Raw genomic sequence first — 24,892 nt, 5'->3', positions numbered from 1 at the left:
CGGGGTTCAGTCATCAGGCCCAAGCGTTCTTTGATCGCAACCTTGTCTTGATCCTTATGCAAAGGACCCGGGCGATCCGCCGTCCTCACCTTGAAATGGGACAAGTCCACACTGTCACGGTGCTCCGTCGGAGGTGCGGAACTCGAAGAGATCGACGAAACATGTGCATAACGTCTTCTATCTTTACCCTAACGCGGGTCAGACTTGAGTGTCCCACGGGTCGGAGGGTCGGATTTGGGTGACCCGCAAAGTGGAGGGTCGGATCCAAGTGACCTGCGAATTGGCGGGTCGGATCTGGGTGACCTGCGAATCGGCGGGTCGGATTGGAGTGACCTACAAATTGGTGGGTCGGATTGAAGTGACTTGCAAATCGGCGGGTCGGATTGGAGTGACCTGCAAATTGGCGGGTCGGATTGAAGTGACCTGCCTGCAAATTAGCGGGTCGGATCGGAGTGACCTACAAATCGACGGGTCGGATTGGAGTGACCTGCAAATTGGCGGGTCGGATTGAAGTGACCTGCAAATTAGCGGGTCGGATTAAAGTGACCTACAATCGACGGTCGGATGGAGTGACCGCAAATTGCGGTCGGATGAAGTGACTGCAATTGCGGTCGATAAAGTGACCTACAACTGGGTCGGTCGAGTACCCCGCGCCGGCAGGTCGAATTCAAGTGACCCATGATTCTCGATCTTTTCGGCTACCGTTTTGGATTTTGGCCTCCAAGTTTGATGCAGTCTTGGTTGTTTCTTAGCTATGTCCTTCTTCTGCATCTTTTGTGCTTTTTGCACAAGAATTCGCGTGCGCGTAAGCGCGCGACGCTTTTGAATTCGCTCCTCCAGAGTTGAACAGATCCTTTTAATTTGGACCTATTCATTTGCTATTGGTTTGGAGGGGAGGACATCTGTCCGTTGTTGGGGTGCTTGGCGTTGCCTAATTTTCAGATCCGCCTCGTAACGGATCCCGTCAATTGACTCTAAGGCTCTAGTGAGTTGGCGCGCACAGCGTTGACGCTGCCTTTGACGAGCTCTCTTCAATAAAATGGGCGCGCCTTCTGTACTCAACTCCTTGATTAAGGAGGAGTTCAGATCTGTAGATCCGGACTCATTAGAGGCCGAAAGGGCGTTACAAGGTTCAGCTACCGCAACAATGGGGGCGTTGATCTTCCTTCGCTTGCGAGAGGCGGAGGATCTGGAGGAGGAGGACGATAGATATTCCTCGAACTTCAGTTGGTCGAACTCGTATTCGACCACTTCTTCAACCGGGATGCAGATCTGAGGTTGCGACACGACAGCTCCGGCAGCGAAGCTGTTGGCTCCCACTATGGTCGCCAGTTTGTTTGCGTCGAAAATTAATGTATTCATTGCGGTATTCATTACAACTTTGGTCGTTACAATGAAAACAAAAAGATAGTCTTTTTATAAGACTTTTACACAATAAAAATGAAAAAAATACAATTCTCGTCAAACAAACGCAGAGATCGTTTATCGGTCTTCTGCTTGTGTGGGATCTTTGCCTGTGCTGGGGTTTATCCGTGGACGACCGTCGATCTGGATCCGGTTGATAGAAAATTTGGCAGAGCTTCGCCTTCACCGAGGTAGTGTTTGATTTGAAGCGCTGAGATCGACCAAGCGAAATCAGGACTCTTCTCGAGATTAAGACCAAGCCTAATCTCAAGGGACGGACGGACGAGGTTCAGATCCTTCGAATAGCTCCTTCTTTATGACGAAGTTCGCCAGGATCTGATTTGCCTTCGCTAAAATTTGTGCTCCTTGACTCCTCAATCCAGCAGCACCTCCACGTCTTGATAAATATTCGTCCTCGCTGAAAGGAGGCCCTAGGCTTGTATTTATAGGGCTTCGGAAGTGGTTATTTGGATGAGAACAAGTGATTTGGCTCTATCTTCAGTTAACAACAGCCTAACCATGTTTGGGGATGATATCAAGTCAGTTGGGAACCCCTGGAACAGATAAATCCTGTGAAAACAGCTTTAAAACCGTCAAAACATGTTTTAGGTTTCGGACTGCGCGGCGCGAGTCAATCCGACCCGCGCTTGCGCGGGTCGGTTTGTTCCGTCCTGCGTTCACGAAGTTTTGTCGACTTTTTCCTTTTCTGTTCTCTTTCTTCCGAGACTTGTTCTTTTCGCGTGTTTGGTCGATTCGTTGACTTTTATCTCAACGCCGCAAGGCCGACCGTCGAACGCACTTTGGTTAATATACGCGTGTTGATTGATGCGCGCGGACTGATTGGCGTGCGTACGTCGACCGACGCGCACGAGCTGGTTGACGTGTACGCGTTTGATCGACGCGCACGAGATGATTTGACGTACGCGCATTGACCGGCGCGCACGAGCTGGTTTGACGTACGCACGTTGACCGGCGCGCATGAGCTAGTTTGACATACGCGCGTTGACCGGCGCATACAAGCCGATTAGGTGAATCTTCTTGACTCGCCCATTCATTGCTTCGAGCTTCGTGCGGGCTCTCGTAGATAATTTTAGACGTCTACACCCTCATAGCCTCAACCTAAGCCTGGTTTCCCAGACCTAGCAAACATAGGGGGTAGATGGAGGCTTCATGTTGATGATGAAGGGCCACTCCCTCGGATCCAGCCTATTGCTATGATTGCCTCCGGTCAGGAATCTGCTTCTCCGGACTCTGGATCCATGCAGGGTCTCATCCAACCGTTGGAGAATGCTATGAAACAAGCAATCTCCACCGTTGGTGTTAAGTAGGAGACCTTCATGGAGTTTGACGCCTTCATAGTAGATAGCTTAAAGGCGATTCAGCAAGCATGTGGTTTTGAATGGGAAGACTTACTACGTGCTGATGGCTACGACCGAATGGTGTTTGGATGCGAGCACGAACAGAGGGTGCAAGGCCATCGGGGAGTCAGGTGGGGTCCAGAGTGTGGTTTGGATGTACCCAAATCAAAATTTAATGAAATATATTATGTTTATTTAGTGATCAATTTCGGTGTAATTTATTGCGATTGTATGTGAAATGTACTGCGGTTGTCATGTGAATATGTACAAGTTCATTCAAATAGAACTTGATGTGCATAATAAATTGAAGATTATATATAAATTATGTGTATCAAAACCTGAATATTGTGGTACATAATATGTACATAATCTGAAGGTTATTATGTACATAATATATTTATAGATTATGCACATCATCTTCAAGTTACGATACACTATTAAATCTCATAATATGTTAACTTTCACTTTTACATGTTAACTTTCATCATTATATGTTAACTCTCCTCGTAACATGTTAACTTTTAGCTGAACATATTAACTTTCATCATAATTGTTTGGGTCAGAAATTGTTGTTTTTATTGTCATCGAATCTATTACAACTTTAGCCGTTATAATAAACTCAAATATAAGATTGCATTTCCTTCAACAACAGATGTTTATCGCATGTTGTTTACGTGAGATCTTTGCCTGTGCCGGGGACATTGATATCTGTGGACCGTCGCGGATCAGATTCGGTTAAAAAATTAAAAATCAAAGCTCCTACTTCACGAAGGAAGTATTCGCTGAAGTGGTAATCCCGACCAAGCGAGATCCTACTTCACGAAGGAAGTATTCGCTGAAGTGGTAATCCCGACCAAGCGAGATTACGACTCTTCTCGGGATTTAAGACCAAGCTTAAATCCGGAGGAATATGGGGGAAAGGGGTTTTAGATCTCTCGAACTCTCTTTTTATTTATGGAGAAACTTCGCCAAGATCTGCTAACCCTCTGAAATTCGTGGCTTCACTCTCAATTTTGACAGCACCTCGCCCTCTTGATCTCTGCCCAATGAAATAAGCCCCTAGGCCTATATTTATAGGCTTCAATTGGGGGTTTTTGGATAAGAATAATAGATTCAGCCCTATATTCAGTTGATAACAGTATAACCACATTTGTGGATGATATCCAATCAGTTGGGACACTCAGGAATGAAAAAATCCCGAGAAAACCCGTCGAAAACTGTCAAAAAGTATTTTTGGACAAAATCTGTTGAACCGGGTTCAAACGAACTGATCCGATTTGGTTAAGGCACGAACCACCATTTGATGGTTCGACCTGGTCCGAGCCACCAATTGGTGGCTCGGCCTTGGCCGATCCACGAACCACCATTTGATGGTTCGACCTGGTCCGAGCCACCAATTGGTGGCTCGGCCTTGGCCGATCCAGTTCATATCATCTTGGGTATTTTAGCTTTAACTTTCTCGTCTAATCTCAGAATGAGGTAATTTAAGATGCATTGAAAAGACGACGAAGAGACCTACAACTTTTATTTTTTGAGTTTCTTCAGAATCAAATCATATCATGGTCGAAATGTTACCTCTTTGTGCGAGCCACCACCAAATGGTGGCTCGCAACCTTGCGAGCCAGTTCGTACCATCTCGGGTATTTTGGCTCTAACTCTCTCGTCTGATCTCAGAATGAGGCGATTCAAGATGTATTAAAAAGCTGGTAAAGAGACCTATAACTTCCAATGAACGAGCCACTCATGGTGTGGACAAGACACACATGGTGTTTTGCCCCTTTTGGGCAAAACACAACTCCTGGCTGAGTTGTTTTGCCATTTCATGTGTCACGTTGACTCGTACGCTTTACTGATTCACTTCATACATTTCGTTAACTTGGAGGTGATCGGTGAGCGTACATGCCACTTGGTTCACTGATTCACTTTATTCGCTTGTCGGTGTCAGATGATCCTCTTTGACTCGAATAATCCCCTTCGACTTGGATAATGACGTTCATCACCTTCTCTTTGTCTAGAGCTATGTGCGGACACCTATAGGTATTTTTAGATGCCTACAGATACCCCCTCCAAAATGTTTCAGTCTCATTCCTTTATAGAGGAGTCTGAAATACTTTGAATGTGATAAGTCCCACCTTCAGCCGGTGTCAAAGGACCTGTAGCTGGCTTCAATTCTTAACTTCTTCAACCTTCCTTCTATTCACTGTTTTGTTGAATAGATGAAGTTCTTTCGGTGTTGCATTTATCATCTTACCATTGTCGAAATCTTGAACTAAAGTTGGTGCATAAGTTTCTGAATCTAGCTCTTGTCATTGAGTTGACGTTAAAATGATCATCTTCGTCGGTAATTCATATCTGAATGTAATTGAACTCCCTGGAATCATCTTTTGTCTTATTTTGGAGAGATTGTTGATGCGTTGACCGGCATCGACCTTTATTGTAACACGTTGATCAGTGTTAACACAGCTTATACTCGTACGTTTGCTGGAGTCTACACAGTTTAAACTCTTAAGGTATTAGAGCGTGACGGTCCTAAATGTTGGGGCTGCAGAACCAACTGTTAAAGCTGATTCATCTGCATGTATGGCTCCTATTCTAAAGTTGTTGGATGTTCAAGTCACGAGACCAACTAATAGGGCTGGTGCGTCAATGACTCTCATATTTATAGGATTTTTAGCAAACCCTCAGCCATCAACGGGTTTGATGAGCCTTTACCGACTACCGTTTGAGTCGGGCTAGCATGTGAATTGTTTAAACCCGTTTTCATATGTAATGTTATGCTAAGAGAGTGAACTCCCTTAGACTTAATGCTACGAGTTTGAATACGTAGACTTAGTCATTTTTTATGGGAATAGACTACCCGACAATGCGTGTTAGGCGTTGGCTTATCTCTTCTTAGGATTCGGGATAAAAGTCCCCAGACTTGGATTCTGGTGTCTTTTTCAATCGGTGAAAGACTAAACCAGCAACGCGTGTTAGGCATTGGCTTATCCCTACTTAGGATTCGTGATAAAATTCTCATTGCGTGTGAAGCACGGATTTTAGGAGTTATAATGTTGAAAGATTATGTCTTCTCTTGGGGCAAAGACGAACTCGATACGGGAGAGGAAGAATTTTATATTCTATCTCCCAAAGCTGAAGAAGAAGAATTTTATATTCTATCTCCAGTTACCAACAGAAACTCAAAGTGGGATCTTCACTTCCAGAATCCGGGAAGGTGAAACTAAGAGTGGGATCTCCACTCCGAGAATTGAAAAGATTCGGATAATCCTAATTATCGGAAGGTTTGATTACCGAATTAAAAGTGGGTTTCTCATTTATCGAGAGTGAATTACGGTTTTGGCTCTAACTGTAGGAAGGTTTAACAAAATGGGAGGTTTGAGATGACCCTAACTGTAGGAAGGTTTGATCACTCAATTTAAAAGTGGATCTCTCATTCATGAAAGGAATCGAGAGGAGATTTTGGTTGTGGTCCTAACTGTAGGAAGGTTTGACCAAGTGGGAGGTTTGAGACGACCCTAACTGTAGGAAGGTTTGATTGTTCAATTTAAAAGTGGACCTCTCGTTCATAGAAGGAATCGAGAGGAGATTTTGGTTGTGGCCCTAACTGTAGGAAGGTTTGACCCGGTAAGCAATGAGAGTAGGAGTATAAATTATAGTGGGAATATTGACTTATACCGATCACTCAGTGGGGGTTCTTGGTATCAAGTGATGAAGAATTAACATGAAGGGGTTTATCAATTATTAAGGATTGATAGATTAAAATTCCAAACATTATGTCCAGACTCTAACAATGGAAGTGTTGAGTGCACAAACGCAGTGCAAGTTGAATGGATTAAACCAGAAAGAATTTTAGTGGACCCACTGTCAATGAATTTGATCAGTGAGGGATTTTATGATGGAAGATTGTAAATCGTCAATAATAATAGGAGTTTTTTGTGAGGGAATATTGATCCAACAAAATGATCAAATCTCATCTCAGCAAAAGAGTGCTTGGAAGTTGGTGAAACTGATCCCGACAATTGGATGTGTTTTACTCTTGGAAGCATTTAGAGTTCAAGTGGGAGTTTCTTATTCATCCCTTTTTGTAGCGACCATGTTATCCCTAAGAACATCACATATAGCATTCTTTCGGGAACTTCCCGTTACATCCACCCTCAGCTTTCTTTGTGAAACTGGGTCTAACATTGTACTCAGCTGAATGATCGGGTTATCCTTAAGAATATCACATACGATATTCTTCCAGGAACTTCCCATTAAAATTAGGAAATAGTTTAGACTCGTATATCTGTTGGGGTATTGAGAAGTAGTTTATACTCGTATACTCTTTGGAGTGTCGGAAGGAGCAATTTATACTCTTATACTTATCGGAGTCCTCATTCAGCTCAATTTAGCATTATGACGCCAGCTTCAACCAAGGTTTGGATATTATTCTTGAGAGCAAAACAAGCCTTGGTAGGATGAAAGATCCTCCTGTGGTATGCACAGTACTTTAGATCCGAAGTATTGTCAGCTTCCTCCTTATTTACGATAGGTGGATAGCTTGATCTTATTATTTTCAAGGAGAGATTCGAAAATGGCTGGAATATCTTCGTCCTTGAAGGAGTACTCTTTTTAGAATCTCAGATCTGAAGTCTTTTACTATCTCCGGGATTGTTGTTGTGACGTCTGATTAGCATCAACAGCAGCTGCAGGGACCTTCCCTTTACTACGGGAGACGAAGCTTGAATTTGGAGGGTTAGCCGTCGGTTGGCTTCTCTCGACTTTCTTCCTTCTGAGGAAGCGTTTGGCCTGCTCTCCGTGCACTTTCAACTCTTTCCAGGTGTTGGACGGTGCTACCCCCATAACTACTAATACGTCCAAAGAGAGGTTGTTATGACAGGTTTGGAGGATGAATTCCTCTATGATCGGATCTCGGCAGTTCATCACCTTATTCCGGAAGTGCTTGACGAAGTCGTCAACTGTCTCATCGTATTCCTGTTTCTCATCGAAGAGTGTCCTGATTGACACCTCGACGTCATCATCAAACAAGTGAGAGAGGAATAGGTTCTCCAGGTCATCCCAGCTGTTGATGCTTCCAGGCTTGAGACGGTGGTACCAGTCAAAGGTGGGCCCACGAAGGGTGCCAACGAATGACCGAACCATTAATGCTTTATCGTCGGAGATTATGCCCAAGTGAGACTTGAAATAGATCAGGTGCTGAGTGGGCGAACCATTCCCGTCAAATGGCATGAAGTTAATCAAGTTGAACTTCACCGAATACGGGATCGACTCCCACTCTCTTGGGTAAGGACACGGAATACCGGTCTTCTTCACCTCTCGAGCAGATATCAGAGCGTTGATTTTGCTCTCGAGATTTTTCATCTTCTCGTCCTCGTCTGTATCATGCTTTGGATGATTTCTAAGAGGAGCAACGTGGCCACCCCTGACATTATCATCTTTAGTGGGACCACCCCTAACGTTGTTACCTTTAGTGGGGCCACCCCTATTGTTTTGATCAACGGGAGGGTTATTCACATCAAGGTGTTCGTCCATGTCTGAATCGTCACCTATCCGGTAGGTATTATTGTGACGACTAGATTCACCAATTTGATTAGATAAGGCCCGAATCTGTTGGTCATGCTCTTCTCTTATCTGTTGCATAGCCATTTCCATTTCGATTTTGAATACTTCTTTCTGCTTGGTTAGAGCATCCTCAACTATTTTGGCTACTTCCTCGGTGTTAATCATAAACACTTCGTGGGATTATCCTGGACTGGATACCGTTTTGTCAGAAGCGACTATAGAGTTGATATCTGATACTTCATCATCTGAGGATAATCTCCTCTGCATTCTCTGATAATCCCTATGTTTAGTAGTCACTACACATAACCGAGTTAGATGATACGATACGGGTGGGTCAGAACTAGAAGGTCGAGCCGACTTTCCCTTATCTGTCATGTTAATTATGACTTCTGGAAGTTCGTCATCTTGAACAGCTGATCGTTTCTTACGTAGATGCTTTGGTTTGGACTTAGCCTTTCCGTTAGAGATTCTTTCGAATACCGAGACCCTCTATGGAGCGGTCTTGGGGTAGCTACATGCTAATAATACTACTCTGATAATCTTGGTGCACGGACAGTGAGAGTCCGTTTCTCGGGTGCTTCTCTTTCAAGACTTGTTCGTACCCCCAACCCAATAGTACAACTCATCGGCATAATGACCGGAGCAATCTATCATGTGTTAGCATGACTTCTTAGGTATAACGTCATCGTCTGACGAACACGTTCCTACTGAGGACTTATTGCCTTGATAGCGTTCTTAAGGGTCACACGTTTAGAGTCACGCTTTCATAAGCGTGGGGCCTTAACGGGCTCTTGGATACTGACTCGCAATCCAAGACGGTCAGTTACAGGAGTTTTCCCATTATAGAAAGGCTCTAACTTGTTACGAGGGCGTGTGTGATCCCCAGTTTGATGAGTTGCTCGGGGTTCAGTCAATAGGCCCAACCATTCCTTAATCGTAACTTTGCCTTGATCCTCGTGTAAAGGACCCGGACAATCCGCCATCCTCATCTTGAATTGGGACAAATCCACGTTGTCATAGGGCTCTGCTGGAGGTGTGTGATTCATGGGGACAGAAACAGAGGCTGTCGAAAGCTTAAACGAGGCTGCGGGAGGTGAACCAGGTGCGAACCAAACCAAACCGGATACGAACCGAACCGAACCGGGTATGAACCGAACCAAACCAGGTGCTAACTGAACCAGATAGTGGTTCGCATTCCGGTAGTTCTGGGCACTGTTTGACTTTTTGTTGACGTCATTTCGGACTTTGGTTTTCAGACTTGGCGTGGTTCCGGTGGCTTCTTGATCATCTCTTTTTGCCTCAGCTTTTGCGCTTCTTTCATGAGAATCCGTGCGTACGCAATCAAGGTGTGGCACTTCTAAATAAGCTCCTCGAGGGTTGAGCAGGCCCGTTTGACTTGGATCCATTCATTCGCTGTTGGTTTGGAGGAGAGGACATATGTTTGCTACTGGGGCACTCGGTGCCTTATGAGTTTCAGATCCACCTTATAACAGATCTCGTCAACAGGCTCCAAAAGCCTTGGCGAATTGGCACATGAGACATTGGCGCTTCCTTTAGTGAGCTCTTTTCGATAAAGTTAGTGCGGCTACAACAGCTATCTCCTTGACTGAGGAGGAGTCCAGATCTATAGATCCGACCTTGTTGGAGGCCGAAGGGGCATTGCAAGGTGAGATGGCAGTAGAAACATAGGCCTTGATCTTCTTGCACTTGCGAGGGATGGAGGATCTGGAGGAGGAGGACGACAGATACTCCTCCAACTTCTGTTGGTCGAATTCGTACTCGACTTCTTTATCAACCGAGGTCTAGATCCATGGTTGCGGCACGACAGCTTCGACAGCGAAGCTGTTGGCTCCCGCTGTGGTCGTCAGCGTGTTTTGGTCGAAATTGTTGTTTTTATTATCATCGAATCTATTATAACTTTAGTCGTTACAATAAACTCAAATAAATAAAAAGTCGACCTTTTTATAAGATCTTCTTCCACAATGAAAATATAAGATTATAATTCCTTCAAACAATACACACCAGATGTTTATCACATGTTATTTGTGTAGGATCTTTGTCTGTGCCAGGGATGTTGATATCCGTGGATCGTCGCAGATCAGATCCGGTTGACAGATTGAAAATCAAAGCTCCTACTTCATGAAGGAAGTATTCGCTGAAGTGGTAATGCCGACAAAGCGAGATTACGACTATTCTCAGGATTTAAGACCAAGCTTAAATCTGGAGGAATATGAGGGAAAGGGGTTTCAGATCTCTCGAACTCTTTTTTTGTTTATGGAGAAACTTCGCCAAGATCTACTAACCCTCTGAAATTTATGGCTTCACTCTTAATTTTGACAAAACTTCACCTCTTGATCTCTGCTCTGTAAAATGAGCCCCTAGGCCTATATTTATAGGCTTCGGTTGGGGGTTTTCGGATAAGAATGATAGATTCAGCCTTATCTTCAGTTGATAACCGTATAACCATATTTGTGGATGATATCCAATCAGTTGGGATACTCAGGAATGAACAAATCCTAAGAAAACCCATCGAAAACTATCAAAACGTGTTTTCAAATAAAATCTGCCGAACTGGATTCAAATGAACCGAATAGGTTTGGTTCAGACGCGAACCACCAATTGGTGGCTCGGCCTTGGCCGAGCCAGTTCGTACCACCTCGGGTATTTTGGCTCTAACTCTCTTGTCTGATCTCGGAATGAGATGATTTAAGATACGTTAGAAAGTTAACGAAGAGACCTACAACTTTTATCTAAAGAAACTCAAATCTCATCATGGTCGAAATGTCACCTCTTTGTGCGAGCCACCAAATGGTGGCTCGCAGCCTTGCGAGTCAGTTCGTACCATCTTAGGTATTTTGGCTCTAACTCTCTCGTCCGATCTCGGAATGAGGTGATTCAAGATGTATTGGAAAGCTGGTAAAAAGACCTACAACTTCTAATGGATGAGACACTCATGGTGTGGGTGAGACACACATGGTGTTTCATCCCTTTTGGGCGAAACACAACTCTTGGCTGAGTTGTTTTGCCATTTCGCGTATCACGTTGACTCGTACGCTTCACTAATTCACTTCATACATTTTGTTAACTTGGAGGTGGCCGGTGAGTGCACGGGCCACTTGGTTTGTTGATTCGCTTCATGCGCTTGTCGGTGTCAGATGTTCCTCTTTGACTCGGATAATCCCTTTTGACTTGGATAATGACGTTCATCGCCTTCTCTTTGTCTCGAGCTGTGTACGGACACCTATAGGCATTTTTAGATGCCTACAATAATATGTTAACTTTCAGTGTTACATATTAACTTTCATCATGATATGTTAACTTTTAACTTTCATCATAATATTTACATAATCTATATATATTATGTACACAATAACCTCAAGATTATGTGTACATTCACATGATAGCCACAATATATTTCACATGCAATCATAATAAATTACACCAAAATTAATCACTAAATAGACACAATACATTTTCTTAAATTTTGATCTAAGTACAACCAAACCACGGTTCTCATTCCTCCACGGTAACCTTTCATCCTATAGAATAATAAATAAAATAAGAGCATCATCTTACATCAATCTCTTAGCATTACAAAAATAATCACAAACCAGTACAACTACGTGTGGATAGACCCCATCACAAATCTAAATATAGTTTCTTTGAGCTCAGGAAACTTATTTGTTCACATAATCTTAAAATGTATTATGGCTGTCATGTACATATGTACACATAATCTTGAGGTTATTGTGTACATAATATATATAGATTATGTACATAATCTTCAAGTTACGATACACTATTAAATCTCATAATATGTTAACTTTCACTATTACATGTTAACTTTCATAATAATATGTTAACTTTCATCATTATATGTTAACTCTCCTTGTAACATGTTAAATTTCAGCTAAACATGTTTACTTTTATCATAATATGTTAACTTTTACTATTACATGTTAAATTTCATAATAATATGTTAATTTTCTTCATAACAAGTTTTTTGAACTAAAATTCGATGTGTTTGAAAGATTTTTCATAATAATATGTTAATTTTCTTCATAACAAGTTTTTTGAACTAAAATTCGATGTGTTTGAAAGATTAAAAGTTCTAACTGAAATGTTAACATGACAAGTTTTTTGAACTAAAATTCGATGTGTTTGAAAGATTAAAAGTTCTAACTGAAATGTTAACATGTTACGAAGAAAGTTAGCATAATATGGTAAAAGTTAACATGTAATAGTGAAGGTTAACATATTATGATGAAAAGTTAACTTGTTTAGCTGAAAGTTAATATATTATTATGAAAGTTAGCATGTAACTGTGAAAGTATACTCAGACAAAATACAAAGTGTACGCCCACTTCGTTTGACCTCTTGTACTGTGATATATTCTTATCTAATTGGAATCGATCAAACTTTTCATATAAGCCCATAATCAATCTTGAAGCGCGTAGGAAAGATAAAAACCACTTTGTTTGTAAGGAAATATTTAGAAATTAACATATAAATGGAACAACTAATCTCTTTTTAACAAGCAGAAACAACAATCATCTGTAAAATTATATATATATTTGCTAAATAAACCATATGCGCGTGAATTCATGGAAAGCCTAAACAAGTAACTCATTCAAGCAATTCATCAAACATCCATCAAACAGATAACATTAACAACAACAAACCCACACACGTACCTAAAAATCAGCAAACTTCAATATCTCTAAACAAAGTTCTATATTAAAACCCTTACAAGTTGAAAATCTAAGTCAGACCCCAAATACAAAAGTAAACACAGCACGAGATTACATGCTGCACATAACAAGAAGTACTGCATGTATGTGAATGAAAGTTGATAGATCACAAAATGACATCAACCAAAAGCCAAGTAATTTTAATCAGAGGCTCAGGGGATGCAAAAGTACAAGATTGCACATTTCTGGGGGTACAAGCTTCAGGCTACGCATCCACTCACAGAAGCTGTAGTCGTCAAAATGAAGGAAACTGGCCTTTAGACGTCCTCTCTAATCAGGTGATAGCGTACGTAGCTGAGGGAAACTTGCCTCCTGAAATCAGAAAAACAATTGCACTTTTATTAGTTATCCATATCAAAAACTTAAGCTCCCTGGTTTTTAGGAAAATTGAAATATTAATGTTCCCCAAGTATAGGATCACTAACATAAAAATATTAATGTTAATGTTTCCCAAGTATAGGATCAGAAAAACAAATAAACTTTTATTGGTTATCCATATCAAAAAACTCAGGCTTCTTGATTTTTAAGAAAATTGAAATGTTAATGTTCCCCAAGTATAGGATCAACTTTTATTGGCTGTTCAGGGTTTCCCAGGGTTAATAAGATTTCAACCAAAAAAAGTGCAGATCTCAAATACATTTGTGCAGCCAAAACTTGAAGAGGCTAATGAAGCTTACTACAAACTAGGAACCACTTGCCTGTTTAAAGTCTTAAAGCAATCGTCCCAGATAATATTAGACTTTGTTCATATAAAAATATTAAAACAATCATGTTTATTTAAAGTCCATCCTCAATATCAGCACAATATTAAAGACCAGCACAAGGAACCACGTGTCTGTACTTGTTCATAAGAAGCTTGTACCCCCTACAAATTGAGTAACATCCATGCCTGAAATGGGAATAGACTTGATACTACTCATCCTCCGCCAGCAATCGCCCCCTTGATCAAGCCTTGGAGCCTGATGTCGTTGGATCAGACCTCCACTTGAGATCCGACCGAAACGAGACTGCGTTGGTGATCGTCGGGAGATCTTCGTGCTCGAGGAGGCTGAGGAAGAGTAGATCGGCGTCGGCGTTGGTGGCCGCGGAGAAGATGAAGCCATAGAGGAAGGGGAGAAGGGGGAGGAGAGTGAGAGGAGGATGAAAAAGCCACATAGGATGAGAAGAAGAAGATAAAGGGAAGGGGTATTTTCGGAATGTATTGACGCCCCAAGGTTCACACAATGCTGCAGTCCAAGGTGAAACCCGGATTGTCAAACTTGCCAAGCACCAAACACCATGCTACGACATGTTTCACCATCACAGTCACTATCTCTCTAGTGGAAACAACAAATAGGTGAAGGTACAAACAAGCAAATAATAATAGTAGTACAAAATCAGATATGCACATAAGAAGTATATCAACAAATGAGCCCAACTGAAATAGAATAAAGATATCTTTGAGTCAGAAATACATCTTAATACAATGAGTCAAATGAAATCTCACTAAGGCACTCAGCCTCTACAAAAATGAATACAACTCTAAAATCTGAACAATGAACATAACTATATAGTGGAGCTTCAACTGCTAAAACTGTACGACGACGACTATGCTAGAACTCCGTCATCCTGCGGCTCTTCGAAACTCTGATATGCTTAAAAGATACAATTTAAACAAAAAGAATAACAACAAGAGCGTCAGAGCGTTACAGCAAGATCACCTCCATCCGCCCCCAGGGGAAGGGCTGCTAGATGAAGTGGAGGCTCTATCTATTAAGCATAGTCTACCTATAACATTTTCCCCGTATCTAATGGAGTTAATGTTTAGACACCTATAAGACGAGACGTAGTACGTCGAGCGAAATAATCCAAACAAGGAAACCCTCATATATATACTATACGTCTCAAATTATAAATCCCAAAATACCAAAACCAACTCTATGAATGGAAACAACACTCAAAGAAATACTCCAAGCCTCAACTATATAGAACCAATGTTACAATCTCGAACTACTTCTCAAGTAGTTGGCGCAATTATAAGAGAATATCGTTCAACTCAAAAAATCATCATAGGTCATATCGTGTATGCCACAAATCAAAGAATGTACCCTACTCATGGGTAATCTAACATGGGAGTAACTATAATTGATAATACATATATGTGTGCATCTCTTTATGCAATAACGATACTCTTGTAATATTCTTACTCAATCGCTCTGCAACAATAGGCTTTATCTCCCTATCCCGAATACATGGAATGATGATACTTTTGTAATTTCCTACTCAATCGTCTTGCGGAAATAGGTTTTATTATCTCCCTATTCCGGATACATGTAATAACGATACTATTGTAATATTCTTACTTAATCGTTCTGCGGTAAATAGATTTTATCTCCCTATTTCCGGATACGTATAAAACAACACTATTCATATGTGTTTATCAATTTAACTCGTGATGAAAGTGTGTCAATCTAACACAATCTAGCATACATGCACTAATCTCGGTGTGCGTATCCACATCAGAAGCTCACCATCATCCCAGGTGTTTAACAAATCACTAATATCATAGTCTATCATCATAAGGTCGAGAAATTCGTTCAACAACCAAAAACAACTCAAATAAACATGCACAGCCGAAACAGACTGGCGGGCGGCCCTGGCAGCCGCCGCGATGGGCTCCAGAGACTACCCAGGTCTCTGTCCTGCACGCGGTCGACCCTGGTGGTCGACCGTGGACCCGGTTTCCAGATTCTCATGCTCTTTGTGTATGTCGTGTTCACGTCGTGTTTCCTCGATATAAACATGTCTAAAACTTTATAAAATTTGTATGCAAACATGCCACAGCAGATGTGAACATCTGGAAATAACTCAACAATTATAAACATAATATTATGCATTAGATTTGTATTCAAAACCCTAAAACATGTATGAAGGCTCAAAACAACGAATCAAGCCTCTTTCTTTAGATTAACTAAATTCTTCAATCTAAAGCATGGACTTTTAACATATTAAACATAAGCATGATTGCCAATCAACTTAGGAAAGATAATCATTCATTAAATCATATTTTAACACTTAGGTATCACAAACCTAGTGTTTTCTCATCTTTAATCCACATGCAAACTCAATTAAAAGTCAAATTAGGGTTTAGACATGATTAACACATGATTAACAAGATAAAAACAAATTTAAAAGCAACCCTAATGATCATGATCATATTTTTATTATAAACAGCAAGAAAAATATGTAGATCTAATATTTGTTTAAGATCTAACAACAAAAATCTAATCTTTTTCATATTAGATTAAGATCTAAGCATGTAAACACAAATTAAACTTCTAAGCTAGTTATTTAACTATGGGGATGAGTTTGGATGTAAGTGATCTTGCCTTAATCTTATGTGCAAGCCTCTAAAACAATCAGCAAGCAAACCACAAGCATGAACAACCCGTTCTCCCTCGCCACACGTCAATGATCTCGCCCTCGTGCCGGTGTTTTGCTTCACAAAGCTCTCCAAACTCATAAGAAAAAGGTTTAGGGTTTTTTGAGGGGAGAGGGTGGCTGCTAGGGTTCATAGATATGATAAAAAAAAGAATTTTTGTAAAAAACACAGATATTTATAGAGGCAAACCCGAAACAAACCTGTTTGACCCGAACCAGGAAACCTAGTCTGACTAGGAAAAATAACATTCGGTATTTTGGCTGTAACTTTCTTATCCGACCTCGGAATGAGGTGATCTAAGATTTGTTGGAAAGCTGTTGAAGAGACCTACAACTTTGATCTTTTACACTTTTACAAATTCTAACTGTATCCGTGTGTAAAATATAAAAACTCTCAACTGATCATTATTCCCAGATTTTCACTCTTTTGGCCTTTGTGCATGTTTTGTGCATTTGCACTCATATTTTCACAAATATACATTGATTTGATCTCAAATCAATTCTTATCATACTCAAACATTAAAATATGTTATTTTTCACCATATGACATGTTTATTATTATTTATCATAAAATATTTAAATTTACGGGGTTTTACAATGATGATCTTGCTATGAAGTTTTGGCAAGATTTTTTCTTCTTCTTTCATTGGGGAAAAAAATACTATTGGTGATAGGTAGAACCGTAGAGAGAGAAAACAATATCAACTAGTTAACAATATTTGATATATAAAAAATATTAGCTAGTAACATATTGTAGAGAGAGAGAACTATTAATCCCAACAACTTGTTAACAATATTTTCTGAGTATAAAGGATATTAGCTAGTAACAGATGATTTGATTTTTGTATGTATGATGATATATATTATGATGACGATTCATGATTAATTTCAAAAAAACAGGTGGTTTTGGGGTTGATTACAAGTGGTGAATTAATTTGTGAAGAGAGAAGATGACGTGGCAAACTCTGGGATGGTTTTAAGGATAAGGGTTTTTTCCTTAAGGTATATATTTAGTAACAGATTTTTTTGACAAGGGATATATACACACACACAAAGAAAGAGAGAAAGAAAAGAAAACAGAACAATCCTCTGTGTGGACCCTATGGGCAGTAACTGAACGAGTCAAATTAAATATTCGAATTCGAGTTCAGATTCAGCTGAAAAGTTAAATATTCAAATTCAAATCCCAATCTAAAATATCATATTTATGGAATTTTTTTTCTTCTGAATTACCTTTTTCCATTCAAGTTTATGCATCAATTTAAACTAATTAATTTTTTTTTGAAGATATATAATCTACTATTTAATAAATATAAAAATAACGACCTAAGCTAATTAAACGTGTGTCTGGTTAAATTCTATTCGTTTATAAGTTAAGCACTACAAAGTATTGCTTTACTATCAATTGAGGTGCCGAATTGAACATAATCGAATAGCTTTGCAAATAATAATCGGAGTGTTTGTCAATAATGGGCTTTCCCTTCTACGCCCAAGCGGCCCAAGCTTGGAATGGGTGAACAAATGAAGTGCGAGCTATTGCTCTAGGACCACTTAAATCTACTGGGCCGGGCTTATCCACCAACGCCCTCGGCCCATGTAATCGTAACAACCCCGAACGACGTAGGGCTCACGTGATCGGGCATTCACGTCCTTCTGATATCGTTTTTAGTGGCTGCTGCTGCTTCTTCGCTTCATTTTTTTTTTCCCAAATAATTTTCTCACTGAATAAGCGCACGAGTGTTAAGGCCAAATCTTTTTGAGTGGCGCCTAATCCCGCCCTTTTTAAGGCAATAAATGCGCAAATTAGCGGTTATTCCCTTTTTTTAACATAAGCAATAATAATAATAATAATAATAATAATAATAAAATTAATGATAATAACATCTATATAGACAAGCAAACAGAGGGGGATGGATAGTCCACTGAAAGCGACGACTGTAGAGAGAGAAAGCGGAGGAGAGAGAAAGTAGAGATCAGCGGTATCGCCTCCGCTCTCTCCTTCCCGCGCCTCCTCAAACGAGGGGGGAGAGAGAGAGAGAGAGAGAGAGAGAGACGAAATCGAAGCTCCCTCCAAATTCGCTGGTCAAAACCCTAGCTAAAAGCTCAGACTTCAGAGGTTCGTGCATTCGTTGACCTCGTATCTCGATTCTCGTGCACACGATTGTCGCCGATCGATCCGATCCTCAATCGCGAGCCCGGCTACGATTTCCCACCCCCTCTTTTTTTTTCTTCGAGTTTTTGAGCAATAGGAATGATGATCGGAATCCGGATTCGGATCGGGATTCAGATCCTTTGGTTTCTCGTGAAATGATGTTAATTACAGTGTTTTTGTTGTTGATTTTGCTGATTATTTGGTGAATCTCTTGATTTCAGGAGCAAGAGTTTTGATTGAATGGATCAGGTGAGGATTAATGCGAATTTTTTTGTTTTTTGTTTTGGGGGATTTTTTGAGGTAATGTGGATGAATTTTCTTTTGAATCAGTATGAGAAGGTGGAGAAGATTGGGGAAGGGACTTATGGTGTTGTTTACAAGGCTCGAGATCGTCTCACTAACGAGACTATAGCTCTGAAGAAGATAAGGTTGGAGCAAGAAGATGAAGGAGTTCCGAGTACTGCCATTAGAGAGATCTCGCTGCTCAAGGAAATGCAGCATGGGAACATAGTCAGGTCGATATAATTACATTTGGTGTTTTTTTTTTGGCTAAATCTATGATTAGAAAATGGGTAAATGTTGATCTTTACTTTGCTGGATGTATATTAACATATTGATAGATACTTGTTATGTTATATCGAAGCTTGTAAATTTTCTCTTCATTACTGCATTTATTATTGAATGCTAATGGGTGAGGGAGATGAAGCTCTTGGCCCGACCGGTGGTCTGATGGTTTTGTTTGTCTATTAGCTGTTATAGGGCTCAAATAGTGATGACGGTGGTTGAGAGAGTAGTGTAGACATAATTCTATTTACCAAATATAGCGCGGAGTTATTGCACTTGGGTTCCTGAATTGTTTGAGCACAGACAATGCATTCTGTCTACCTGCCTTAGGTTTTGCATTTTGTTTGTTTCAGAGTGATTGATGAAATATTGCCAATCTTGGTTGATTGAAGTTGGTTTTGGAGTCATTGCTAATGTCTACTAGTAGAGGTATGTTTCTTAATCAAACTGGCTGTCCCATGAGATGCAACTTGCTGTTTCAGTGAAAACTCCAGGGCCTATTGGCTGTCCATCATGAATTATTGAATAAGAGTTTATTCCTTTTCTATAATTTTGACCTTGAAACTGGCACTCTTCAGCCCCCATTGATTGCCTGCCCATTCAGAAATTATTGAAAAGAATGTTGCCTGTTGGTTGGGCTGTTGCTTGACCATGATAATTGGCACTTTCTGCAATTTAATCTTATCCTTACAAGTAATAGTTGGCCTACAAATGTTATTTGAAGTTTTTTTCTTCATGTCGTGGTAGAATATAGTTAATTGAGAAGTGAGCAAATATGCGGACAGAAAGAGATCGGGAAAAGCAATTTAAAAAAAATATTGGGATCTTTTTTTTTTGATAGAAATATTGGTATCATTATGCACTAATGTTACATTTAATTTTAATATTTGTATTGTGCGTACCTATAATTAAGATAAAAATTAAATGTGAGTCTTAACTACCATAACCTATCTTGCTTCTGTGCCCTCAGTAATCATTTCATTATCTAATATGTAGCTTAAATATTATGCTCCTTTACGCCGTTTATCAATGCGTATGGAGTCAATGGAATTAGCAGTAGCCATAGGGTTTGCATGGTGCAATATGTGTACTTTTGCTGGACGGAGAGGATACAATATATGCATAACGTATATGCATCTTGGATCTATTTTGTTTAAGTGAGATAACATGTAATATATTTTTTTTGGTGTAGGGATTTGGACTACAAGTTAGTTCATGCTGTCATACACAGTGTACAGTACGTGCATAAGTCTTAATATGAAAGACTCGACATGTTTTAGCCTCCATTTGTTGATATGAAAAATTTAATGCAAAATATATTAAAGGTTCCTGCATATCAACTAACCATCTCAATTGACAACAGAAAGATCTGATCTCCGTACCAAGCATATCAAGTATGTTTAATGCGGATCTCTTTGTCTGCATACTCTTGTCTACTTGGTACTTTATATTGTGGGTCAAAGACAAACATTTTCCAAGAACCTAGCCTCAGTGCAAGGGGGGAGGGGGGTATTGTCGTCACAAACAAACTTTTAGAAACAAAATTGAGGGCTTTGTTTGTGATGTGCTTGATTCCTATTGCTTTGTAAGCTTGTTGAAACTTATCCTTCTACTCACACTGCTTATTTAATTTTGTCTATGTATTACTTATTGGCCAGTTCATTGGTATTCTGAGCTTGATCTTCGTTTCAACTTTCAACCCCCCACTTGCCTGAGAGAGTGATTGATGCCTCCTATAGTTGAAAGAGCTATTTTGTTCTTTTGCCCTAGCAATTTCACATTTAACAATTAATGATGCACCTGAAAGCATTTGATGGTTTGTAATTTCACATTTAACAATTAATAATGCATCTGAAAGCATCTGATGGCTGTTCATAATAAATGTTTTCTCTTTGACAATGCCCTTGGATTTGAGAGCACATATAATTTAGAAAATGCTAATATGTTGAGATCTATTATCGAATCTTAAATTGTTTTCATTTGGAAATAAATATTAGATATCTTCAAAGTTTAAAGGAAAGTTTTTGATCAGTAATCCAATATTTGTATCCAACTTATTATTATGTTCTACCAATGCTTCCTTAAGATTTTTAAATTTGACAAATTTTCCATGCTTTTATGCTGACCCCAAGTTATCCGTGTATATACTCTCACATTAATAGACCACTGTTCCCTGGAACCATGATGATGATGAGTGCTTGTTGATGCATGTAGTTGTTATCATAAATAATTTTGTGAGAACAGCCCTCAGTCCAAATAACCTTCTAGAGTTAAATAGTTTTCTATAGATGTTTTTTAAGTATATGTCTGACTCATTATCAGGAAAATTCATAATAGATTGTGTGGGTGTCCTCATAAGTAACACAAAGAAGTCTGAGTAATTTGTTAATCGTTGAGTCTCCCTTTTAAAATCCTGTAGCTGCAATTTCTTCATGTTCTTCATGTCAGAAGTATTTCATTTAGGCATCACTGTTGTTATTCAGGTGTTTTTATTATCAACCTGAATCATTAGACCTTTATTCCAAGATCGAGAAAGCTCTAAAAATAATTAACCAAATCTTCATGACCACCCACAAACTCATCTCAGTCATCTAACTTGGTGCGTATATTCTGGTTGAGGCAAATATAATCGAGTGAAGGCCCTGCTGTAAAACTTTTATAGTTTATAGTGAATTAGCAGTATGATTTTGATAATATAGGCGTTGATGGCTGCTTCTTCTAGAGTTTACCCTTGCTATTCCTTATCAAAGGGACTTTGCATGGATCTTCACAATGTTCTTTCAATTTGAAGAATGGTAATGAATTAGAAATTTATCAATGCTTGTGGACTATTGACTGATGAATTTATGGCCAAATATAAGAGTCAGATATGCTTTTCCTCAAGGGCATGATTATCCAGAATCTTATACCTCAGTTTCTATCATTACCACATTTGACTCAACAGGTTGCACAGAGCATGTGTTTGGTTTATAATATATGGTTTTTCTTTTATCATATTATCCCCAGGTCAATCAGGTAAATCATATATTGTTCTTCTGAGACATGCCAATATGTTAAATATTACGTAAAACTAGTGTACTTGTGCAAACATCAATGTTGCCCCAGTAGTAACAAGTGTTCTTGAAACAAGTTAGGAATTAAAGCATCTCTCTTTGGAAGTCATGTGCTCAAGTTCCTTCCCATCCTCAAATTCCATGCAGCATACCCAATAATTATGTTGGTGCAAACTTTGTCCTTTTACCCTGCTGACAGTTAATTAATTGTAGACTTAATGGTTGTAATTTATATAAGCAATAAAATAATTTAGATGGATGCAGACTGGGTCAATCTGGACTTAAAGACATTCCAATATCGAATAATATCCTGATATATACTGTTTGCTTTTTTCGTTTGCCGTGTTTTTCCTTTCTTGTTTTATGGGCACTGAAATTACAATTTTCTCTTGACTACTCGGTTGCTATTAATTATCTAAGTTGGCTTACTGTTCTTTTGGATAACAGGTTACAAGACGTTGTCCACAGTGAAAAGCGGATATATCTTGTATTTGAGTACCTCGACTTGGACCTCAAGAAGCATATGGATACTTGTCCCGATCTGGCTAAAGATCCCCATATAGTAAAAGTAAGGTTCTCTGTACATTTGAACTTGTGTCCTATATTAATTTGTAAAACCCCTGATATTAGTTTTTATAGATCTAGCCTTTTGGCTTGTTTTATGAGTACATCTAGATATAACTGTGAATGCACTAGCAGCATCCGTCATTTGTTTCTTGGAAGTCACATACATTAGTTCCTATGTCCAAGGATGACAACTTTTGTGGATTTTATGGGACAATGACAACAACAACAGCAACAATTTTTGTCCCAATTTTTGGGGTCGGCTATATGAATCCTATTCTTCCATTCACTTCTGTCCTGGACTATCTGGTTTGTTAAGTTAACCACTTTCATATTCCTAGGGATTTCCTGACATTGGTACATAAGTTAATATACAATTTTTATTACAGGTCAGATTTGAGTTACGTACCCATTTAAGTTAATTCCAAATCCTAACAAATAACTTACGGGAAGAAAGCGAGCTGTTCTGAATAAAGTTAAAGTGCAGGTCATGGGTGATGGAATTTGTGGGTCACATAGTTGTAGCTCATGCAATATGGAAATTTATCAGCATTGTCCAAGAGTGATAGAGTCTTGATGGAGGAAAAATATCCAGAATTTTGCATTAGGAATTTCATTAAAGCCCTTATAAAAGTCAGAACCAAGATGATCCAACCATCCTAGTAATGTTTTTTATTTTTATTTTGTTGACATTTTTTGGGCTCTTAGTGGTCTATTGTTTGGATTATCATTGGACGTGTGAATGGCTACTGGGTCCCACAGGTCCTTCCCATAGTCATTACATAGGGACCCTGTTTTGTTACTACTGAGTCTACTGTCTGCAGTACCCTTATATGACTTTGATGATTGTTTGTAAAACACTATATGACTTGATGATTGTTACTACTATCTGCAGTACCCTTATATGACTTGATGATTGTTTGTAAAACACTATATGGACTAACTATATGCACAGCTTCCATGGGCTAACTATGCTTTCTTGACCTTTTGCAGACATTCCTCTATCAAATTCTCCGTGGCATTGCTTATTGTCACTCACACAGGGTCCTTCATCGGGATTTGAAACCTCAGAATTTGTTGATAGATCGGCGAACTAATTCTTTAAAGCTTGCAGACTTCGGATTGGCCAGGGCATTTGGCATTCCAGTCCGAACATTTACTCATGAGGTACCGTGGTAATCATTATGCTTCACTTTTTATGATGTTTATAAGTTGTGATTAATGTTAAATTTGCTAGCATTTTTTTTTTTTGAATTCTTTCATGAAGGGGAGTAGGAAACTTAAACTGCTACATATGTACAAAAGTTTGGTTGGATTCTTTGATCCTCTTAAGACAATTTTCTTGGACTGTTAGGCTTATGATAAATTTGCATGCACATATCATGTATGAGTAACTTACGTTGAGCTCCTCTCAGGTGGTCACATTGTGGTATAGGGCGCCTGAAATTCTTTTGGGCTCTCGCCAATACTCTACTCCTGTAGATGTGTGGTCAGTGGGTTGTATTTTTGCAGAAATGGTGAACCAGCGACCTCTGTTCCCTGGAGATTCTGAGATCGATGAACTGTTCAAAATATTCAGGTTTTTATAGTAACATGATTGCGTGATATATATTCACCATTTTGTTGTGCTAGAAGCTTACATAGTTTTAACTTCTTTATTGTTCATGCATTTAATCTTGAAGAGTTTTGGGCACTCCAAATGAAGATACATGGCCAGGTGTTACTTCCTTGCCTGACTTCAAGTCTGCTTTTCCAAAGTGGCCTCCTAAGGTATGAAATCTTGTATTTTTCTGGTCCTGAATGTTTATTAATAACGTTTAGATCAACCAAAAGGACTTTGTTCGATATCTGATGTGCAGGATCTAGCAACAGTGGTCCCAAGCCTTGAACTGGCTGGAATCGACCTTCTTTCTGTAAGCATAATATCTTAATCAACAACTCTGTAATGAACACTTGCCCCCACTTGGTTTCCTGATGGTTCTGCTCAACATTTTGCTTGTTACCCTCGTGTGAGACAATATATCTCCATTTGTACTATGCTTGCTGAATGAACTTATTTCACCC

At 39.6% G+C, this 24,892-nt stretch overlaps 1 protein-coding gene across 1 annotated transcript in view; it reads left to right on the top strand.

Annotated features, from left to right (window-relative positions):
• The window catches only part of LOC109838095 (cell division control protein 2 homolog A), a 9,108-nt gene continuing 2,622 nt past the window's right edge, over positions 18,407-24,892 (top strand). Inside the window, exons 1-8 of the mRNA XM_020406565.1 lie at positions 18,407-18,611; positions 18,869-18,896; positions 18,978-19,162; positions 22,712-22,832; positions 23,822-23,995; positions 24,244-24,407; positions 24,511-24,598; positions 24,688-24,741. Of these exons, the coding sequence (XP_020262154.1) occupies positions 18,888-18,896; positions 18,978-19,162; positions 22,712-22,832; positions 23,822-23,995; positions 24,244-24,407; positions 24,511-24,598; positions 24,688-24,741 (795 nt within the window). The 5' untranslated portion in view covers positions 18,407-18,611; positions 18,869-18,887. The remainder of the gene's footprint in view (positions 18,612-18,868; positions 18,897-18,977; positions 19,163-22,711; positions 22,833-23,821; positions 23,996-24,243; positions 24,408-24,510; positions 24,599-24,687; positions 24,742-24,892) is intronic.

This window comes from Asparagus officinalis, chromosome 4, assembly GCF_001876935.1.
Source record: "Asparagus officinalis chromosome 4, Aspof.V1, whole genome shotgun sequence".
NCBI classification, from domain to species: Eukaryota; Viridiplantae; Streptophyta; class Magnoliopsida; order Asparagales; family Asparagaceae; genus Asparagus; species Asparagus officinalis.
The sequence above is the reverse complement of the archived record's forward strand: the minus strand, read 5'-3'. Positions and strand labels throughout refer to the sequence as shown.